The sequence below is a fragment of the Hibiscus syriacus genome, unplaced genomic scaffold (assembly GCF_006381635.1).
Source record: "Hibiscus syriacus cultivar Baekdansim isolate YM2019G1 unplaced genomic scaffold, ASM638163v2 tig00110450_pilon, whole genome shotgun sequence".
In the NCBI taxonomy this organism is placed as follows: Eukaryota; Viridiplantae; Streptophyta; class Magnoliopsida; order Malvales; family Malvaceae; genus Hibiscus; species Hibiscus syriacus.
In genome coordinates, this window is record NW_024062743.1 from 7,791,702 (window position 1) to 7,810,638 (window position 18,937).

Here is an 18,937-nt window from a genome sequence, read left to right on the forward strand (position 1 = left end):
CATATACTTCTAATGATTTTTTTCATTAGAGGTTCTTTGGGGTCCTCTATGATTGTAGTTTTTAAAGTTCTTTCTAATATAGTTGGATTTTGAATTTTCTCCTTTTTCAAAACGTTTTGATCCAACTTTATCGAAAGAAGCTTTAAGATCATCAATTTCTTTTTGATGATCATTGTTGACTCTTGAAAGTAAATTATGCAAATCAGAATTTTCTTTTCAAACTCATCTAGTTTGATTTGCAAATCATTAATTTTACTTTCAAGATCATTGTTGGTCTTGGATATGAGATTATTTTCGTTTTTCAATTTTGAAATATCTTTCATATATTTTTGAAAATAATTTATCATAATTGGAAGCCAACCCAGTATATTCCTTTATTAACTCATCAAAAGAATAATCTTGAAAATCGGATGAGTTAGAGGTTACCTGAGAATTCTCTCCGATGGCCATCAAGCATAAGTTTGCTACTTCTTGTTCCTCTTCATCGGATTGTTCATCATTATTCCATGTAGCCACGTGTGCCTTGTGTTTTTTCTTTGATTGACCATTCTTCTTTAATTGCGGGCACTTGTATTTGACATGCCCCGGATTTTTGCATTCGTAGCAAATGATAGGGTCCTTCTCCTTCGATTCAGTTTTAAAGCCTTCATTTCTTTTGAATTTTCTTCCTCTGTTGGGCTTCATTAATTTTCTGAATCTTTTGGCAAATAATTTCATTTCTTCTTCATCGTCATCTTAATCAAAATCACTCTCAACTTTAGTGGATTTGAGAGCAACTTCAACGTTCTTCTTTTTCTCCATCTCCTTCTTTGTCTCGTCCTTCTTTTCAAGGTCTTCCTCATCTTGAATCATCATTTCATGCGTGAGGAGAGAACCAATTAACTCATCGAGGGTTAAAGGCTTTAAGTTTTTAGCCTCGATGATCGTCGTCTTCTTTGATTGCCAAGCTTTTGGGAGAGAATAAAATATCTTCCTCACAAGCTTCTCGTTTAAAATGATCTTTCCATATGACTTGAGACCATTGACAATCGTTGAAAATCTATCAGTCATAGCTTTGATATCTTCATCCAGTTTCATCCTGAAAATTTCATAGTTATGAGTTAGAAGACTTATTTTTTATTCTTTTACCTCGTTGGTGCCTTCATGAGTGACTTGTAATTTATCCCATATCTCCTTGGAGGTTGTACAAGATGAAACTCTCTCGTATTCATCCGGTCTAAGAGCACAAAATAGAATATGGATAGCTTTAAAGTTGAGTTGGAACATTCTCGTCTCTTCTTCACTCCACAAATTTGGATCTATGGAAGGTTCGGAGTATTTGTTCACCACGATTTTCCATGCTCTCATGTCACTTGGTTGAATGAAGTACCTCATCCTATTCTTCCAATAGGCATAATTAGCTCCATTGAAGAAATGATGCTTGTTGACAAGCTGAGAATCGAGAACGAAGTCGAAGTTTGAAGTGGAGGTCATTGATGACTTGATTATCGATATAACTCTTCCTGAATTAACTCAAGAGGTGGTTAAACCTTCAAATGAGTGTGGCTCTGATACCAATTGTTGAGTTAATCGATCGACGAAATATCCAAGAGGGGGTGAATTGGCAATAAAAATTTTGGTGGAAGCTTTTGCAGAAAATAGAAAATATTTGCACAACGATTTAGAGTGGTTCGACTTTCTCAACCAAAGTCTACGTCCACTACCTTAGCTATCCACACTAAGGATTTTCCACAAATTCACTAATTTGTCTTTCTTTTGAGGAAAAAGAGTAACCTTACAACTCCCTCAAGAATTATACCCCAAATTCTTGAGAACACTTTCTCCCAAAGAGAAATACACAAATTTTGCAAACTTATAGAAAAACCTCACAAGGAAAGATATTTTCACAATTCTAGAACAAAGAAAGAACACTCAAGAATGAATACAATTGAGCACAAAATGTGTTCTTGAAAGCAAAATGAATATTGAAAGGAAATTGGCTTGAAAATGCTCAAACAATAAGTTTAAGGCTTTCTATTTGATTCTCTAGCTTCTCTTCTTAATTGTTGTTGTTCAATGGCTCCTTAGCTTGTTTAAATACACCTTGGATTGATTAGGAACGTTGGAGATCATTGGTGAAGTCAATAGAGCCGTTATGGTGTAATTATCATTTAATCAATCTGATGGGAACGTAGGTGTATCAGTACACTATCAAGGTGTATCGGTACACTCTGTGTAAAATTCAAATATTTCGACCGTTATTTGACCTAGTGTATCGGTACACATCAGGTGTACCGGTACACTAATTACATTCGAAGTTTTTCTGAGCCAGGAGTGTATCGGTACATCAAGAGTGTATCAGTTCCCAAATTACACTCGAAGTAGGGGGTGTATCGGTACATCAATGAGTGTATCGGTACATCCCTTTGTAAAAATTATTTTTGGTCCGATTAAGGTTCGAAATACTTTGTCAAAATTGTTTAAAAAATATTTTAAGATTAAAACACAATTTTACACTTTAGTAAGGATTGAAATTGACCTTTGAAAAAACTTGGAGTAATATTTTTGATATTCGAATAATTTAATCAAATATACTTTAAAAATGAATTAAAATCTTAAAATTCAATAACACTTTATTTGTTATATCGAAACATCAAAATGTTTTCAACAGGTTGTGTGATTATCGAGTTCCCCTAGTTTTAACTAGTATCTGATGACAGTGTGAGACCAAGTACTAGAAGTGTGTTTGTGTGTTGCATTATAGAATGCATAGTAGTTCGATATTTTGGTTAGAGACTCAATATACATATACTACTAGCGAGGCCCTTCGCAGAGGACTTGGGGAAGCATGAGACTCTCATTATAGTGGTAGAATAGTTGAACCTTAAGTAGATAGCATCTTCCTATAATCATGCATGTACCTACTACTTATCACCATGTCTTCTAGCATGTTTATGTTTATAAGACTCATAATGTTGCTCTAGATTAACGATTCTACTGTTGGGCTTTGTAAGCACAAGGCTCAGATTTTTCGTTCATAGGTTAGTAGTTTGAGCCATTCGAGGAGCACTGTCGCAGCAGGGTTTCCAACATCTCTTCCATAGTATTGTACTGCTACGTTTAGTGGGCATGTGTATTCATAGAACACTTACTTATGTATTTGGGATTTGCAAACTTTGAGTTATTATTGATTTGAGCTATGTGTCATAGAGCTCTAGTTTGTAAAAGTAGTTTATAACAGTTATGGATGTCTATTTGGAAAATTATCATGTTTTAAATGAATGTTTTTAAATGTAGTGGTTGTCTCGGTAACCCAATGTGGTACTTTAGTCTCAATCGGGTTTAGGATGTTACAGGGTGATCATTTTGTAACTTTTAATAGTTGGGAACTCAACAAAGCAACTTCCTATTGTCGATCATTTTGTAACTTTTAATTGTCGGAAAACTCAATAAAGGAACACCCTAAAATTGGAGGACCAATTGTCGGAAAACATTAACAGCAGCATTCTTAAATTCAAAGGCAGTCAATGTTCCAGTAATGTGTGCATCTGGACTTAGTGCTCGAATGGCAACCGGTACGAGTGTGGGTTCAGCCGTCAGCAAGCTTAACGATGTCATAAAAATGGTGATCAAAATTGAAAAGACCGAAAACATAAGGGGCCATGTTGTTTACCAAAAAAAAATTATAATTTTCTTTTGCGTAGAATCAATGGAATGTGAAAAATCAACGTTTCTTGCAGCCTTATCTGGCCGTGGCGTTATTTCTCCTACTGATTCTCTTCTGGTTCGATGGAGTAAACCAGTACAGGGGACCATTAAAATCAATGTGGATGGTATATGCGTCTCTTCTTCTACTACCCCAGCCATTGGTGTTGTTGCGAGATATGATCAGGGCCTGGTTCTCGCCGGACTGGCATATCCAGTGAATGCTTCTCGTGTATCACAAGCGATTTGCGCTGGTGTTCATTTGGATCTTAATTTTGCTGCTTCTCCTGTTGCTATCGAGAATGTCTCGATGAATGCCATTTGCCAACTCGAGGATCATGGCCATGATTTATCCGTGCTGGGTTGGCTCTTAATTTTGCTGCTTCTCCTGTTGCTATCGAGAATGACTCAATGAATGTCATTCGCCAACTCAGGGATCATGGCCATGATTTATCTGTGATGAGTTTTATCCTCGCCGACGCTCGGGCAATACTGGACATGCATGCCAACTTCCTGGTCCAACATATTAGTGATCTGCAAATGGTGCAGCAATCGCTATGCTCCGACAACATCTTCACCATTAGAGTTTGATTCTAATGTCACATCTTGTATTTGGGATATCTTCCAAATGTTTCAGACGCCATTTATGGATATGAATACAATGTTAATTTTTGTTATTTCAATACCGATGTGTCCGACAGCAGCATTGATATTCTTTCTTTTAATTTTTCGAATATCATATCCTTATATTTTGTAGCTCAAAAGGTCCAGATCCGCCAATGGCGGTTCAAGCTTTACTCTACTAATTAGCAAACTAATTTTCCCTAGTTAAACAGGAAGATGTTTCAAATATTTACAAGCAAAACAGAGCAAACAACTGAAAATAATGCTTAAAAGTTCAGTAGCAGAATTGGATAATGAAACATCCAAGGATTAAGTTGGCACCACAAGTCGAAACAGATCCTCATCCATTGATCACTGATTTCTTCACATATTCCACAAGGTAAGAAACGATTTCATCGAAGTAACTAGGCGATCCGCACAAGCTGCACATCTGTTCTCGGTGTTTCTCCCATACAAATCTGCCTGAATTTTTTTTTTATGAATGATTAAATCACAACCGATGGCAATGAATATTCAATCAGAGACTCGTATACAAATTCAAGGAAACAATGAAACTCACATGGTAATTTACATCACCATAGGCAACCCCAAAAGTCGGAAAATTACAGATAGGGTTATCTAGTTGCACTCCACAATCAACACAATCTTGGAAATCGGTGGGCTTGTCATAGTCTTTGGTGCCTTGCATCCTGTATATTAATAACTTCTCATCTTAGAAACCACATGGGGCTAACGTCATAAAAAAACCTATGTTGCTCAGATTCATTTTTAGCGTCAGATACAAGTATATGTTCAACATGAGAGTCTATTTCTTCTGAGTTTTGCTACGCATTTGGAGGGTATTTAGGGGTCATATCCCTATACCCATGACTACATATGTATCAGACACTGGGTATTGGATACGACTATGAGCAATTCAAGAAAAATGAAAAGCCAAAGCAATGGGATCAATCTAACAACTCAAGCATCGAGTAAACGTGTCTGAAATGATCCAAAAGCTGCAATTTATACTTTAAATAGCTAAATTAAATCTTATCATCAAAAATTTATGATAGGCAATGATACTATTATGTTTCAGACACGAGTATGTATAATATTTTCAAAGTTTTTTCATGTATTTACAAGGCCATTGAAAAAATATATCCACATACACATGTTGGACATGGGTGTCCAGCACCTGTTGGATAAATTTTCAGATATAGGTAGAATATGATCCTCCAAAGACCCTCTAAAAAATGGCAAAACTTGGGGAAAAAATGAATATGCATGTGTCGGGCGTGTACCCACATCTGACACACTCGAGTCCAAGTAACATATCTCAGTATATGCTATATGGTGCAAACTTCAAGCCTTACCTACATCAGGATTCCTACAAACTTATGTTATTCAATCAACAAAACATAGTATGATGAAATATACTATAAAACCTACAAAATAACTGAAACCTCAGAGAAAGAAAGTAGACAGACATAAAAAAAAAAATATATATATATATATATATATAATGTCAATTTGCACTCATTTCAAACAAAGCAAACGCACAAGTACTTATAATGTATATATATATATATATATATATATATATATATATATATATATATACACACACACACTGACATACATACAATATTTATTGTCAATTTGCACTCGTTTTAAACAAATCAAATGCATGAATGTTTAATATAGATACACACACACAATTTATATTTTTTTATCGAAAAACATATATATATATATATATATACACACACACACACATTGTGTGTGTGTCTATATTGTCAATTTACACTCATTTGAACCAAAGAAAATGCATAAGTATTTAATACATATATACATGAATGCAAATACATATATTATATATATAAACACATATACATATACATATGTGCATATAATATAGTACCTAGAAATTTGCTCTCCTTTCGTAACATTGTTAAGAGAAACCAATGAAGGGGTGTAAGCAGTCGCATCAAACTGTGAACGAGTCCGGAAAAACTTAGTTCCGCGAAAATTTTTCCGCTTCTGATTGTAACAAACCACTGCATCATTATTGTACAACATCAAAATCTCTCCATTGTTCAAAACAACCATTGGTTCATAGAAATCCCAGCTGCCTTGTTTTGGATACAAATTCTCAACAACAAATTGTTTGGTCCATGTCTCCTTCACACCATATTCCTTCATAACCCAAATATCGAACCGATTCGAATTCGTGAAGTAAATCATAAACAGGCACCCTTCTAGAACGCCAATCCTTGAATGATTTGTGAATTTCTTATCATCTTCACGGAAATGATTGGGTGGCGGTAGTGTCCCAAACCTCTCAGAATTGAAGTCAAAAGTATGAATGAATTCACTACCATTAGGAGTACAAGGAAACCAGTGAAGAGTATCATTCAAGAAAGCATTGAATGGCAAAGCAACAGTATCAATTGGTGCATTTCCAATGCTCCTCCATGAACCAGTTCCAATGGTGTAAATCTCAGCGGTTACATATCGATTATTCGATTCAACTACAGGATAATAGCTTTGCAAAACTTTGTATTGATCCATCATAGTTGAAAAACCAAGCCCCCAAAAGCTACCTCGTTGTCTATCCTTATAAGGTGGTTGAATTGTGATGAATTCGCCCAAAATCGGGTTACAAACATAGAAGTTATAATCTTTCTCAGATCCAACTAAACAAAGTAAACCATTGCAAGCATTCATATGAGAGATTTCGATAGTGGGGAGATTCGATTTGGGGGTAAAGTTGAGTTTCGAGACCTGGAAATTTGAACCACTGGACTCAACGTGAGCTATCTGGAGCCTTTTGGAAGCATTCTGGAGCGGCAGAGTCTTGATTAAGATGCAAACTTGAGATTTCGAAAGTTGAAGCTTTGCGAATTCAGGATCTGAGATGAAACGAAGGAACCTCTTGCAAACGGACCTGCATTGGAAGAGGGTTTTGATTGGGAGCCTCGCGAGGATTTCGTAGATTGTACGGCGCGGGAGTTGAAGAATCCTGAAAGGAAGAATGGGTGATTCTTGATTTACGCATGGGATGCTGCTGCTCGAAGCTTTAACCGCTGCTCTTTTTCTGCCATTCATTTTCTTCACACTGTTGAAGAAGAACCCTTTTCTCGTCTTTAGCTTGAAACTGGAAATGGGTTTGAAGTTGAAGACTCTGGGAAGTAGAAAACTGGCCACCGTCTTCAATTGTACAAACGATTCATTCCTAAATTGGGGAATTCTGGAAACCCTAACACAGGGTTTATGGGGGAATGCGTCCCCTTATAAATTTCACAAATTAGGGTTATCTGTATTGGACGTTCCCAGATTGTACCAAGATTTTAAATCAGTCACTAAACTTCAAAATACTTTAATTAAGTCCTCAAACTCTAAATATTCGTTTTAGTCACATCCTTATGTCAGTCTAATAATTTGTTTGAGAATAAATTATATTTTAATTAATGTTTTAAAGGAAAAACTAATTAAAATATTAAAAGAAAAGAAAAATCGTAAAGTTAATATATATATATATATATATATATATATATATATATATATATATATAATCTGCAAACATCTAACATCTAAATATGTAACTACATAAACAGATATTAAAAAAAGAACATAGGTAAAACGAGAGAATAAAAAAGAAAATATAATTATTGTTCATGCTATTACTGCTATTTGGGTTCTCATGTATGACACTCGCAATGCAAGCTGCAGTGATAGTGAACACATTCGGATCTTCGAATGAGATATTGGATCGACTGTTATGTGTGAGAATTGTAACAAGCCTATAAATTAAAAAGTTAAAGTGTTGGTTAAGACAGACAAGAATTCAAGTTCAAACTTGCTGTCATCAAAGATTAAAAGATGACAACTATTTTGGTCAAAGAATGATACAAAAATGCATCAAAAGTTCAAGTTGGCAAGTAGCTAACTTGTGTACGTGAGAAAAATTTTATTTTCGTCCTAAACTATTAGGTTATTTGTAAGTTGGTCCTTAGAAATCAACTATAAATAGCCATAAGCACTTTCATTTTAAATAATCCCAAAAATCATTTCTTCAATTTTTTTCGTTATTCTACCACGTTTGTAACACCCTCGACCCGTACCCGACCCGGATACGAGTCTGAGATGTCACATTGACTTTTTAAAATAATATTCTTACAAAATACAAAACGTTTGAACTTATATTAAGAAAATACGATAATATATCGTTAAATTATGTTCGTTATAACAATTTTAAGAAAAGAAATGTTTTTATGAATAGTATTATACGGTATGAACAGTACTGTGAACAGTAATGAACAATACTATGAACAGTAATGAACAGTACCGAATGCTACAATTTTCCAGAATGCTACAGGGGTATTGATACCCTGCTACAGTGTATTGATACCCTTCCTACAATAATTTTGTCCACTTATAAAAACTCGTAAAATTTAAAACTTTCATCACCATAAAGTTACCATTTACATATATATAAGTTTAAAACATTACAAAAGTCGATCAGAGCATACATACTAAACGACTCTATTTACATGCCAACACATATATTACATAAACAGACATACTGTGTAAGGTTCTTCTAATCTGATCTTCAAATGATGATATGCTTATTTGCTGCTCTTAAGATCGATCTTCTTGCTTTTCTGTACCTACGCATAAATCACTTACACGCTAAGTCATAGACTTAGTGAGGCATAAACTTATAATGATAATGCATTTCTTATGAATATGAACATGCAACATCGTAATCAGAATTATGTAATACCCTAAAATTTAGATAATGACTAAAATGAAAATTTTGAAAGTTTGATGGTCAAAGTAGAAAAGTGGGAAAAGTTCAAGGAATTAAGTGGTGATTTTTCCAAAAAGAATTTTATTTCATAAATGGATTTATTTAGTGACCAAATTATAAATTTGGTAAAGTTTGGTGACCAAAATATAAATTTTGAAAAGTTTAGAGATCAAAATGTAATTTTAAAAAGTTACAAATGGGTCACGAAACTAAGGAAATAAATATATTATTTTCACATTTTTAAATGTTGAAAAATAATATTTAAGGGTTTAATTTTATGTTTAATTTGGACCGTTTGATTAAAGTGATTGATTTGTAATTTTTGGAATTTGCATGGGCAAAACGATAAAGTGGAAAACTATTTTGTTCATCTTTGACTATTGAAAGATGATAAGGCTGATATTTTTATGATTTGGAAGATGATAAGGATAAGTATCTAGGTTTTATGGTAATTATGAAGTTTCATTAAGAGTATATTGGTATTTTCCCAAGTTAATGAATTAAAGATTAATTTAAAGGATGATAAGCATGATATCAATCTAAAATATCATGCCAAGATGTTAATCTTCTCCAGCAAAGGACATGAGATAGCTTCCAAGGTAAGAAAATATTTTTTTTTTCAATTTTTGAGCCAATTCCTTTGGAATTCAGGTTATGGCGTGAAATAGGAAAGTGATCTACGCGAAAAACACTATCATTTGGTACCAATATTTCTTTCTAATCTTGTTGGATTTCAAAGATCCCAAATCTAAGGGTTTATGTTCATGATAGGGTTCATAAAATTGATGATAAATCTTGATGATTTAGAGATTGTAGATTTATTTTCAAGCTTGATTGATAGTTAAAATATGTTCAATCTTCATAGAAATAATTCTTTAAAATTCGGTCAAAAGAGGAAATTGTAGAACTTTGTGTTCTGATGAGAGTTGATTTGGGATTTGATTTTAAAGATGTTATAAGGTTGATTTCATGCTTGAATCGAATCAAAATCGAATAAAATCATGAAAAACCTAGTTTTGGAACTTTAAAACATTAGGACTTGGTCTTAAAGGATCAGAAAAATTATGGAAAAATTATATAAGGTTTGAAAATGATATAGAAAGTATTCTACAGGCCTTATAAAAATTGAGAGACCATTTTGTAATTTTTGAAAAGTTAGAGGACCAATTCATCAATTTTGGAAAAGTTGTAAATGGTTGTATAATTGTTTAATAGTTGATGTACTACACTGGAAAATGCTATTTTGGAATTGAAATGAGTGTTTAGATGTGAAATATGACTGTTTTGGAAGTTTGAAAAGATTGGTGATTTAAGTACAACATTCGTATAGTTGGGGTACTTAAATGTAATTATGCCTTTGTAAAAACATTTGAATGGTAATAATTTCAATGCTGGAATTTTTGGTATTAAGAATCTAAGTGATAAAATGGTGAAGGACCATTTTGAGTAAATTGGAAAAATTGGTTCCAATGTTAAAAAGAATTATTAAATGTTAAGTATTTTGATAGAAAATGAGTTTCAATTATATTATGGAGTTATTTTGGGATATGTTTATGTTAGTAAAATACTAACTTATGTATCATTATGAATTTGTGATTTATACAGATTGTGATTGATTTGCAATTGAAGCAAGTCAAATATAAAAAGGGTTTATTGTGGAACATAGTGAGGCACATATATTGGATATATAAAGTGTCAAGGTGAGTGCAATACATGCATGAAATTATACATGGATGTTTTATACATCATCAGGAAGACTTGTAATAAGTCGACCTTGTTTATATCAGCATAATATTATGTCATATTTTTATAAATTTACATGACATTGATATGTCGCAGTATGAAATTATAATGCATTGATTATAAAAAATGTGATATTTTACTATGAATGTTTTCTGGTTTGAACTGCCCAATGTTAAATTATGATAATATACTTTGCCATGGATGGATTAAATAAAATAGACTATATGCCCAAGTAAGTCGTTGAGGGACAGGGTATAGTTGGCATGCCATAAAATATAGCAGCTGCAGGTTTATAATACACTTCAGTGTATATGGTGGGCACGACCTTATGTGTAATACACTTCGGTGTATATGGTGGGCACGACCTTATGTGTAGCACTACGGTGCAAATATTACTCGAATACCCAGAGTCCTCAGGGTTTTATACTGGCTATTGTATATGGTTTATGGTTTATTGGTTAATAAATAGTAACCATGCAAATAAGCTTACGAGCTTATGGAATAATGGTAAGTATATTGGTAAAATAAGCTTACGATCTTATGGAATAAATGGTAAGTGTATTGGTAAAATAAGCTTACGAGCTTATGAATAAATGGTAAGTATATTGGTAAAATAAGCTTACGAGCTTATGTGATTAAATGGTTAGTATATTCGTAAGAAATGTTATATTCAGTTATATTATATTGAGGTAAAATATTGGATATGTTGGTAATATGATTTTATGTCATTTTGATTTTTACATTGAAATTCATGCATGAATAGTATTGCACTGTTTATTGTTTTAATGGCCTCACTAAGTATATACTTAGCGTGTGATGATTTTCACGCGTAGGTAAAAAGCCAGTAGTAGAGTAAAGAGTGCAGAACGACATCAAGCATCGAGGAGTATATTTCAATATCAGTAAGACATCCTATGATGTATTGTTGACTTTGTTAGTGGCATGTACTTATTAATGTTCAATTTATTTTGTTAAACTAATTTGAAATAAAATGGTAACTTTATAGTGATGAAAGGTTAATTTTTATGAATTTTATATAATTTGCTGAAATTACTGTAGCAGTTATTGTAGCAGTGCACCGGCACACTGTAGCAGTGCATCGATACACATTTTAAGTTTGATATTTTTGTGCATCGGCACACTGTTCACGGTATTATAGCAGTGTATCGATACACTGTTAACTGTTCACGGTATTGTTCACATTATTATTCAATAAATAAAAAAATACTTTTTCCTTAAATTTGTTATAATGAAACATAATTCAGATGATATGATATTTTTATAATATCATTTACCATTTTAAGAAAAAAATTAAATCACTTTTGAATTGGAAATGGTTTTAGAAATTCGGGTGACATCTAGAATCTGTATAGGTATAATTATACGGGTTATGGGTGTTACAAATTCCATATAATTTCCTATGATTCAATATATATAAGGCAATACACATTTTTCATATGATTTATAGGCCCATGTATATACTGAGAACATAAGGCATTCGAGTACATAGAGGTTTAGCACTTCTGCTGTTACCACAGCTTGTATAAGTCCCACTGAGTGACATATGAAATTTTGTCCTGAAGGACCTGTGAATATGTCCCGAAGGACCTATGAAACCCTCGACTCTTGGCTTGCCAACTATACCTAGAGCTCTCATATTATATAACATGGGCTGTAATATTATTTTTCATATAAACATGTACTCATGTCATTTCCTTTGTGATCACATATGTCTTTTCTTCAATCACATTCACATGTGCGTATAACCATCCATCTTATATCATATTACATGAGTCATATAACATGTATTAAATCATATGTAAACCTATATGACTTATACATATTTAATAAAGACTATAATGTATGCATGTTCATAACTATTATACTATGGAACTGACATAGGAAATAGACTCATCGTAAGTCTTATTTCCATTATATTATCATTATATTATGCACTCACCTTGGCCTTGCTTGCGTTGATTCAATCCTAATTCTTCGATTGTTCCGAAACGGGATTACGTTCTATATCTACATAATAATACATTGATACATATCAGTATTCTAATTAGTATACTCTAACATTTCATTCCTTAAACTAAAAGAAAGGCTATTTTCATTCTTATTTAAGGTAATCATCGGTACACTCTATAGTGTATCGGTACATTCCTTAACGTGTGTATCGATACACCATGTAATACCCCAAAAATTTAGATAATGACCAAAATGCAAATTTTGAAAGTTTGATGGTCAAAGTTAAAACTTGGGAAAAGTTTAGGGAATTAAGTGATAAATTTCCTAAAAAGATTTTTATTTCATAAATATATGGTTTACTCTTGAGATTAGAGTTTTATGGAAATCATATTGTTGGATTTGTAATTTAGTAAAGAAAGAGTTAAAGCCGATAAGGAATCCGTAAATTCTGATCGAATCAAAATTTTACAAAAATTTGAAGGATGTTATAAAATGGTTGGAAATATTATTGTAATATTTTGGATCAGAGAAATTTGGTTTGGAATTGTGTAATTTTTCAGATTAAACCGAAACTGTGAAATTTAGTGACTAAAATGCAAGTTTTGAAAATTTCAGGGCATTTTCGTAGGTCAAAGTCAAATTAAATTATATTTGACTTTGTAATATCAGATGGCTTGGTTTTATGGTGAATAATAATATTCATTAAGGGTGATTTGGTCTTTTCTCAGGTGAATGAATATTTTATTTTATTATAGTGGAATATAATTCAATCAAAGATGAAATGCACTCAAAATTTCATTTAAATTTGCTATCTTCTTCTCCAGCCAACGTGGGCTTCTTCAAAGGTAAGAGCAAAGCTTCAATTCTATTTTCAAGTCATTTCTTTAGGATTATGAGTATAATGAAAATAGAAAATGATTATTTGCGGAAAACGCTATCATTTGGTACCAATATTACATGGTAATCTTGCTTGATTCAAATATCCCCAAATCTGGAAATTTGGGTTTATACAATGGTTTTTGAAATTGATGATGATTATTGATGATTTTGAGGTTGTATGAATTGATGAAGAACATAATGATGAGGTTAAAGAAAAACAATTTAGATTTTGAGAATTACAGTAGGTTCGAAAATTCACCAGAACATATATAAAAATAATTTGGAGGTTATATTTATATATTGTGTTCATATATGGATCTAGTTTCGTTTAAAACAAACGGGGATCAATTTCAAGTTGTATACAAATAGATATGAATTTTTAACTAAGGAAAGGTCAGAAAAGTCAGACAACAGAATTCTGTACAAAACAGATTCTGTTGGTGAACTTTGAAAATTCACCATAAATTGTACAGAATTAATTAGAAGGAGTTATTTATATGGATAGATTTTTATTCGAGTCTAGTTTTTAACGGAAGAAACGTAATTGAATTCCAGTGTCTATATCAATACATAATAATGATTCTTTAAGGGTAGTGCAAGTTGTCTGAATTCTAGAAAATTGATGGGTTGTTGTGTAAGTGTTATATAATTGATGTACTATGCTGGAAATTATTGTTAGGGAATTGAAATGAGTGTTATTTGTGAAATAATTTCAATGTTGGAATTATTGGTATTAAAGAATTTAAGTGGTAAAATGGTGAATGACCATTTTGTGTAAATTGGACAAGTTGGTTCCAATGTTAAAAGGAATAATAAGTATTATGGATTTATTTTGGGATATGTTTATGTTAGTAAAATACTAACATATGTATCGTTATGAAATTGTAAATTATACAGATTATGATTGATTTGCAATTGAAGCAAGTTAAGTACAAAAAGGGTATATTGTGGACAATAGTGAGGCTCATATATTTTGAAAGACATAAAGTGTCAAGGTGAGTGCAATACATGCATGAAATTATACATGGATGTTTTATACATCATAAGGAAGACTTGCTATAAGTCGACCTTGTTTATATCGGCATGATTTTATATCATTTTTTATAAATTGATATTGATATGTCAGAGTATGAAATTAAAATGCATTGATCACTGATTTTTGCATATGATTTTACCATGAATGTTATTTCGGGTATGAACTGCCCCATTGTTAAATATTGATAATATACTTTTCCATGGATGAATCAAATAAAATAGACTATATGCCCAAATCAGTTATTGAGGGACAGGGTATAGTTGACATGCCATAGAGTCCAGCAGTAGGCTGCATATTCAGGAATACACTAAAGGATACCTAGTGTATATGGTGGGCATGACCTTATGTGTCATATTCGGGACTGTACTTAAGGATACCTAGTACAGATGGTGGACACGACCTTATGTGTCATATTCGGGATAGCACTACGGTGCTTATATTTGACTCGTGTACCAGGGTCCTCAAGGTTGAATATTGGGCTATAGGCTATGGTTTACGGTTTATTGCTTAATAAAAGGTAAGCATATAAATAAGCTTACGAGCTTTTGGAATAATGGCAAGTATATGGGTAAAATAAGCTTACGAGCTTATGGAATTTAAATGGTAAGTATTTTGGTAAAATAAGCTTACGAGCTTATGGAATAAATGGTAAGGGATTTTATATTATTTTGATCATGGTAAAATGATTTTATGGAAACTCAATTTTTGACATTGAAAATCATGCATGAATTGTATTGCACTGTTAAATGTTTTAATTGCCTCACTAAGTTTATACTTAGCTTGTGATGATTTTCACGCGTCGGTAAAAAGCAAAGAATAAGAATAAAGAGTTCAGAACGACATCAAGCATTGAGAGGTATATTTCAATATCAGTAAGACATCCTATTGTGAAATTTGATTTTAGATAGTGGCATGTAATTTGAAAATGTTCAATTTATTTGTTCAATTAATTTTGGAAATTTTTATAGTGATGAAAGGTGAATTTTTATGAATTTATATGTAAATTTTCGGAAGTTACTGTAGCATGAACAGTAACCACAGTTTTAACAAAATTTTTCCAGATTGTTAAAGGGGTACCGATTCCCCTGCTACAGGGAATCGATTCCCCCACTGTTCACTGTTCACTATTAGGATACTATTCACTATTCATAATTAAAAATATTTTAAATTAAATTGGTTACAACGAAACGTAATTTTTATGATATGATAATTTTATAATATCATTTACTATTTTAAGAATATAAATTTTAAATTTCTTTCGAATCGTAAAATGGTTTTAGAAAATGCTGGTGACATCTATAATCTGTATAGGTATAATTATACGGGTTATGGGTGTTACACACTACCTATGTATCAGTACACAAATTACATTCGAAGTTTTCATTTAAAGGGGTGTATCGATACACTTCCTGTGTATCGATACACTCTGACTATTTTCTAAAAATTTACCCTTGATGTATCGGTAGATGTTGAATGTGTACCAATACACACAAGCCCATAATTCACATTTTATACACCAAAATTACTCAATTTAGCTCAAAAACTTCATATTCATCCCCTTACATATTCCTAACTCACATCCATATACTTATATCCATTACTATTCATTTATCACCTCTTAAACCTCAAAATCTTATCATCCATATGAAATTCCAGAATTACACCAACCTTGCAACATGTTTTAATTCCAGTTCTAACACTTCATATCTCTTAATTAGGTTGATGACAAGTCAAATTTAGTTTAGAATTCAACTTATCAACTTTTTTTCCAGAAATTCATTTAAACACCCCTTCTATTGAATCTCTTATAACTTCTTCATCTTTTGATTATAAGACAACTTAAGCTTTCCTTAAGCTTAAGTATCACCTAAGGATCATAACCCAACCTTTAATTCAGAAAATAATCAACTAATTAAGAAACTCACCTTTGCTTGTATGCTTAACGGTTAGAGAATAAGAAGATGAAGAAGAGAAATATGGAAACATTTGTTTTCCAACATGTTCCACATTGGTATTAAAATACCCACACTTATTATTATTTAATTGTTTTCTTTGTTAAATGACTCCTTTACCCCTTTCTTCTTCCTTTCTTTGCTAATTCATCCTTCACCAAATGTTTCAATTAAATCCTTAAATTTTCTCAATTTATGTAATTTGGTCACTGAAATTTAAAATCTCATAATTTGATCACTAACCCGTATTGAGGATGTTACAACGTTATAATATTTTAAGAATTCTAAGGAATTTCATTTGTTGTAATATTTTCTTGATAGTAAAGTTAACATCCATTGATGCTGCATGAGAAGTAGACAATCTTTAGTTGAACCTCGTAAATTTAGTTTGTTCTCTATATTATTGTTCTTTATATGGATTTTTCATTATGTATCAATATTCAATAGTTTGACAGGTTTGTCTGTTGTGTAACTTTGGTAGTTTTGATCGTGATGTTTTAGATCAATTTTAAAACTAAATTCTATGAGATATAATCTAGTTTCCCCAATAACTAGTATCAGAGCTTCAGTTGACGTTATTTTGGTTGTTTCGTTGCTGAAATATCCATTTCATGCTATTGAAGATTGTTCTTTGGCATTGAAATGACAAAATACAGATCAATTGAGATATCAAGCTCATCATCCATACTAATGAAGAGGGTGATGTAAAATGTAAACTTCTCGGTGGAGTTGTTTGATGGATCCAATCATTTTGACATGTGACAAGATGAGGTGTTAGATGCTTTATTCCAACAAGGTCTAGACATCTTCATTGAGGAAGAAAAGCTCGAAGATGATAAAGAATGGGTAAAGATCAATCATTTGTCGTGCAACACGGTTCGATCTTGTCTTTCCAAATAGCAGAAGTATGGTTACAAGAACGAAACTTATATAATTAAGCTGTGGAAACCATTAGAGGAAAATTCCTAAAGAAAAGCTCTAAGAATCATATCCACACGAAGAAAAAATTGTTTAGATTTGAGTATCAACCAAACACCAGTATGAATAAACACATCACTACCTTCAATGAGCTAGTGGTAGATTTATTGGGCATGAATAAAACCTTCAAAAATGAAGTTTTGGATTTAATATTGCTAGTATTTCTTCTATATGAATTCAAGCACCTTGACACAACGTTATGGTAAGGATAAATTTACCCTTAAAGATGTAAATGACATTTTGTATAGTTATGAGCTTAGGAAGAAAACCAAGAAGGAGAACAAGTACAAAGCAGCGGAGGCCAGGGTGGCAAGAGGTCGCTTAAAAAACCAAAAGCCAAAGATAAAAGGGAGATCGAAGTCGAAGTCCATACTAGAAAAAAGATGAATATGTCCATACAAGACAATTTTACCCATACCCGATTACTCGAATTAATTTACCTGATCTGATACCCAAATAAGATGACCCAAAATTGATCTGAAACTCGAAATAACCCGAATTGAACCAAAATATCCTGAATTTTTGTTAGACCGAAAGTAATCTGAATTGAAATTAACCTAAACTGAAAGCAACTAGAACCAAAAGTAACTTAAACCGAAAAAACCCAAAGCAAAAACAATCTAAATCGAAAGCAACCTAAATTTAGTTTACCCATATCCAATTTGAACTGAACTTCGACCCAATTTTGACCTAATAATTGAGTCTAAGTGAATGAATAATTTATTTATTATTACCTATTTTAGCTTTGATAAATAGTAAAATGATGTATATTTTATTCTTATGTTATATTATATTACTAGTCAACCACCAGTTTTAATAATTTAATGGTTCAATAATCTTTCCTCAGTTAGAAGACCATCTCTATATCTGATGAAATAATTTCTAGATCTGAATTTGGACTATGACAATATATATTCACATAAAGTTATTGCATTTAAAGATTTACTGAGTCGGTTGATTAAAACTAAAACTTCTAGCTCTGAATTTGGGATGTGACAATATATATATTTAGATAAAATTCTTAAAAGTCTTGAATTATAAGTAATAAAGAGCAACACCAAAGTCATGACGACAAAGAGCGACAATGGTTGACCTAAAAATCTAAATGTTGACCCAAAAATCTAAAGGTTAACCCTAATTGAAACCGACCTGAATTGACCCAAAAATCTAATGGTTGACTAAATTGAAATCAACTGACTCAATATTGACCCTACTTAAAGCCAACCGATTTAACATTATCCCGAACCAGAACCCAACAGATATGATTTGAACCGA

General features: G+C 32.2%; 1 protein-coding gene across 1 annotated transcript; it reads right to left on the reverse strand.

The window, feature by feature from the left end:
- Window positions 1-4,492: 4,492 nt before the first annotated feature.
- LOC120125944 (F-box protein At3g07870-like) lies at window positions 4,493-7,557 on the reverse strand. Its single transcript, XM_039144260.1, has 3 exons — window positions 6,212-7,557; window positions 4,868-4,997; window positions 4,493-4,770 (listed from the first exon to the last, which is right to left on the reverse strand). The coding sequence occupies exons 1-3, from the start codon at window positions 7,396-7,398 to the stop codon at window positions 4,672-4,674; spliced, it is 1,416 nt and encodes a 471-aa protein (XP_039000191.1). The 5' UTR covers window positions 7,399-7,557; the 3' UTR covers window positions 4,493-4,671.
- Between the last annotated feature and the right edge of the window lie 11,380 nt (window positions 7,558-18,937).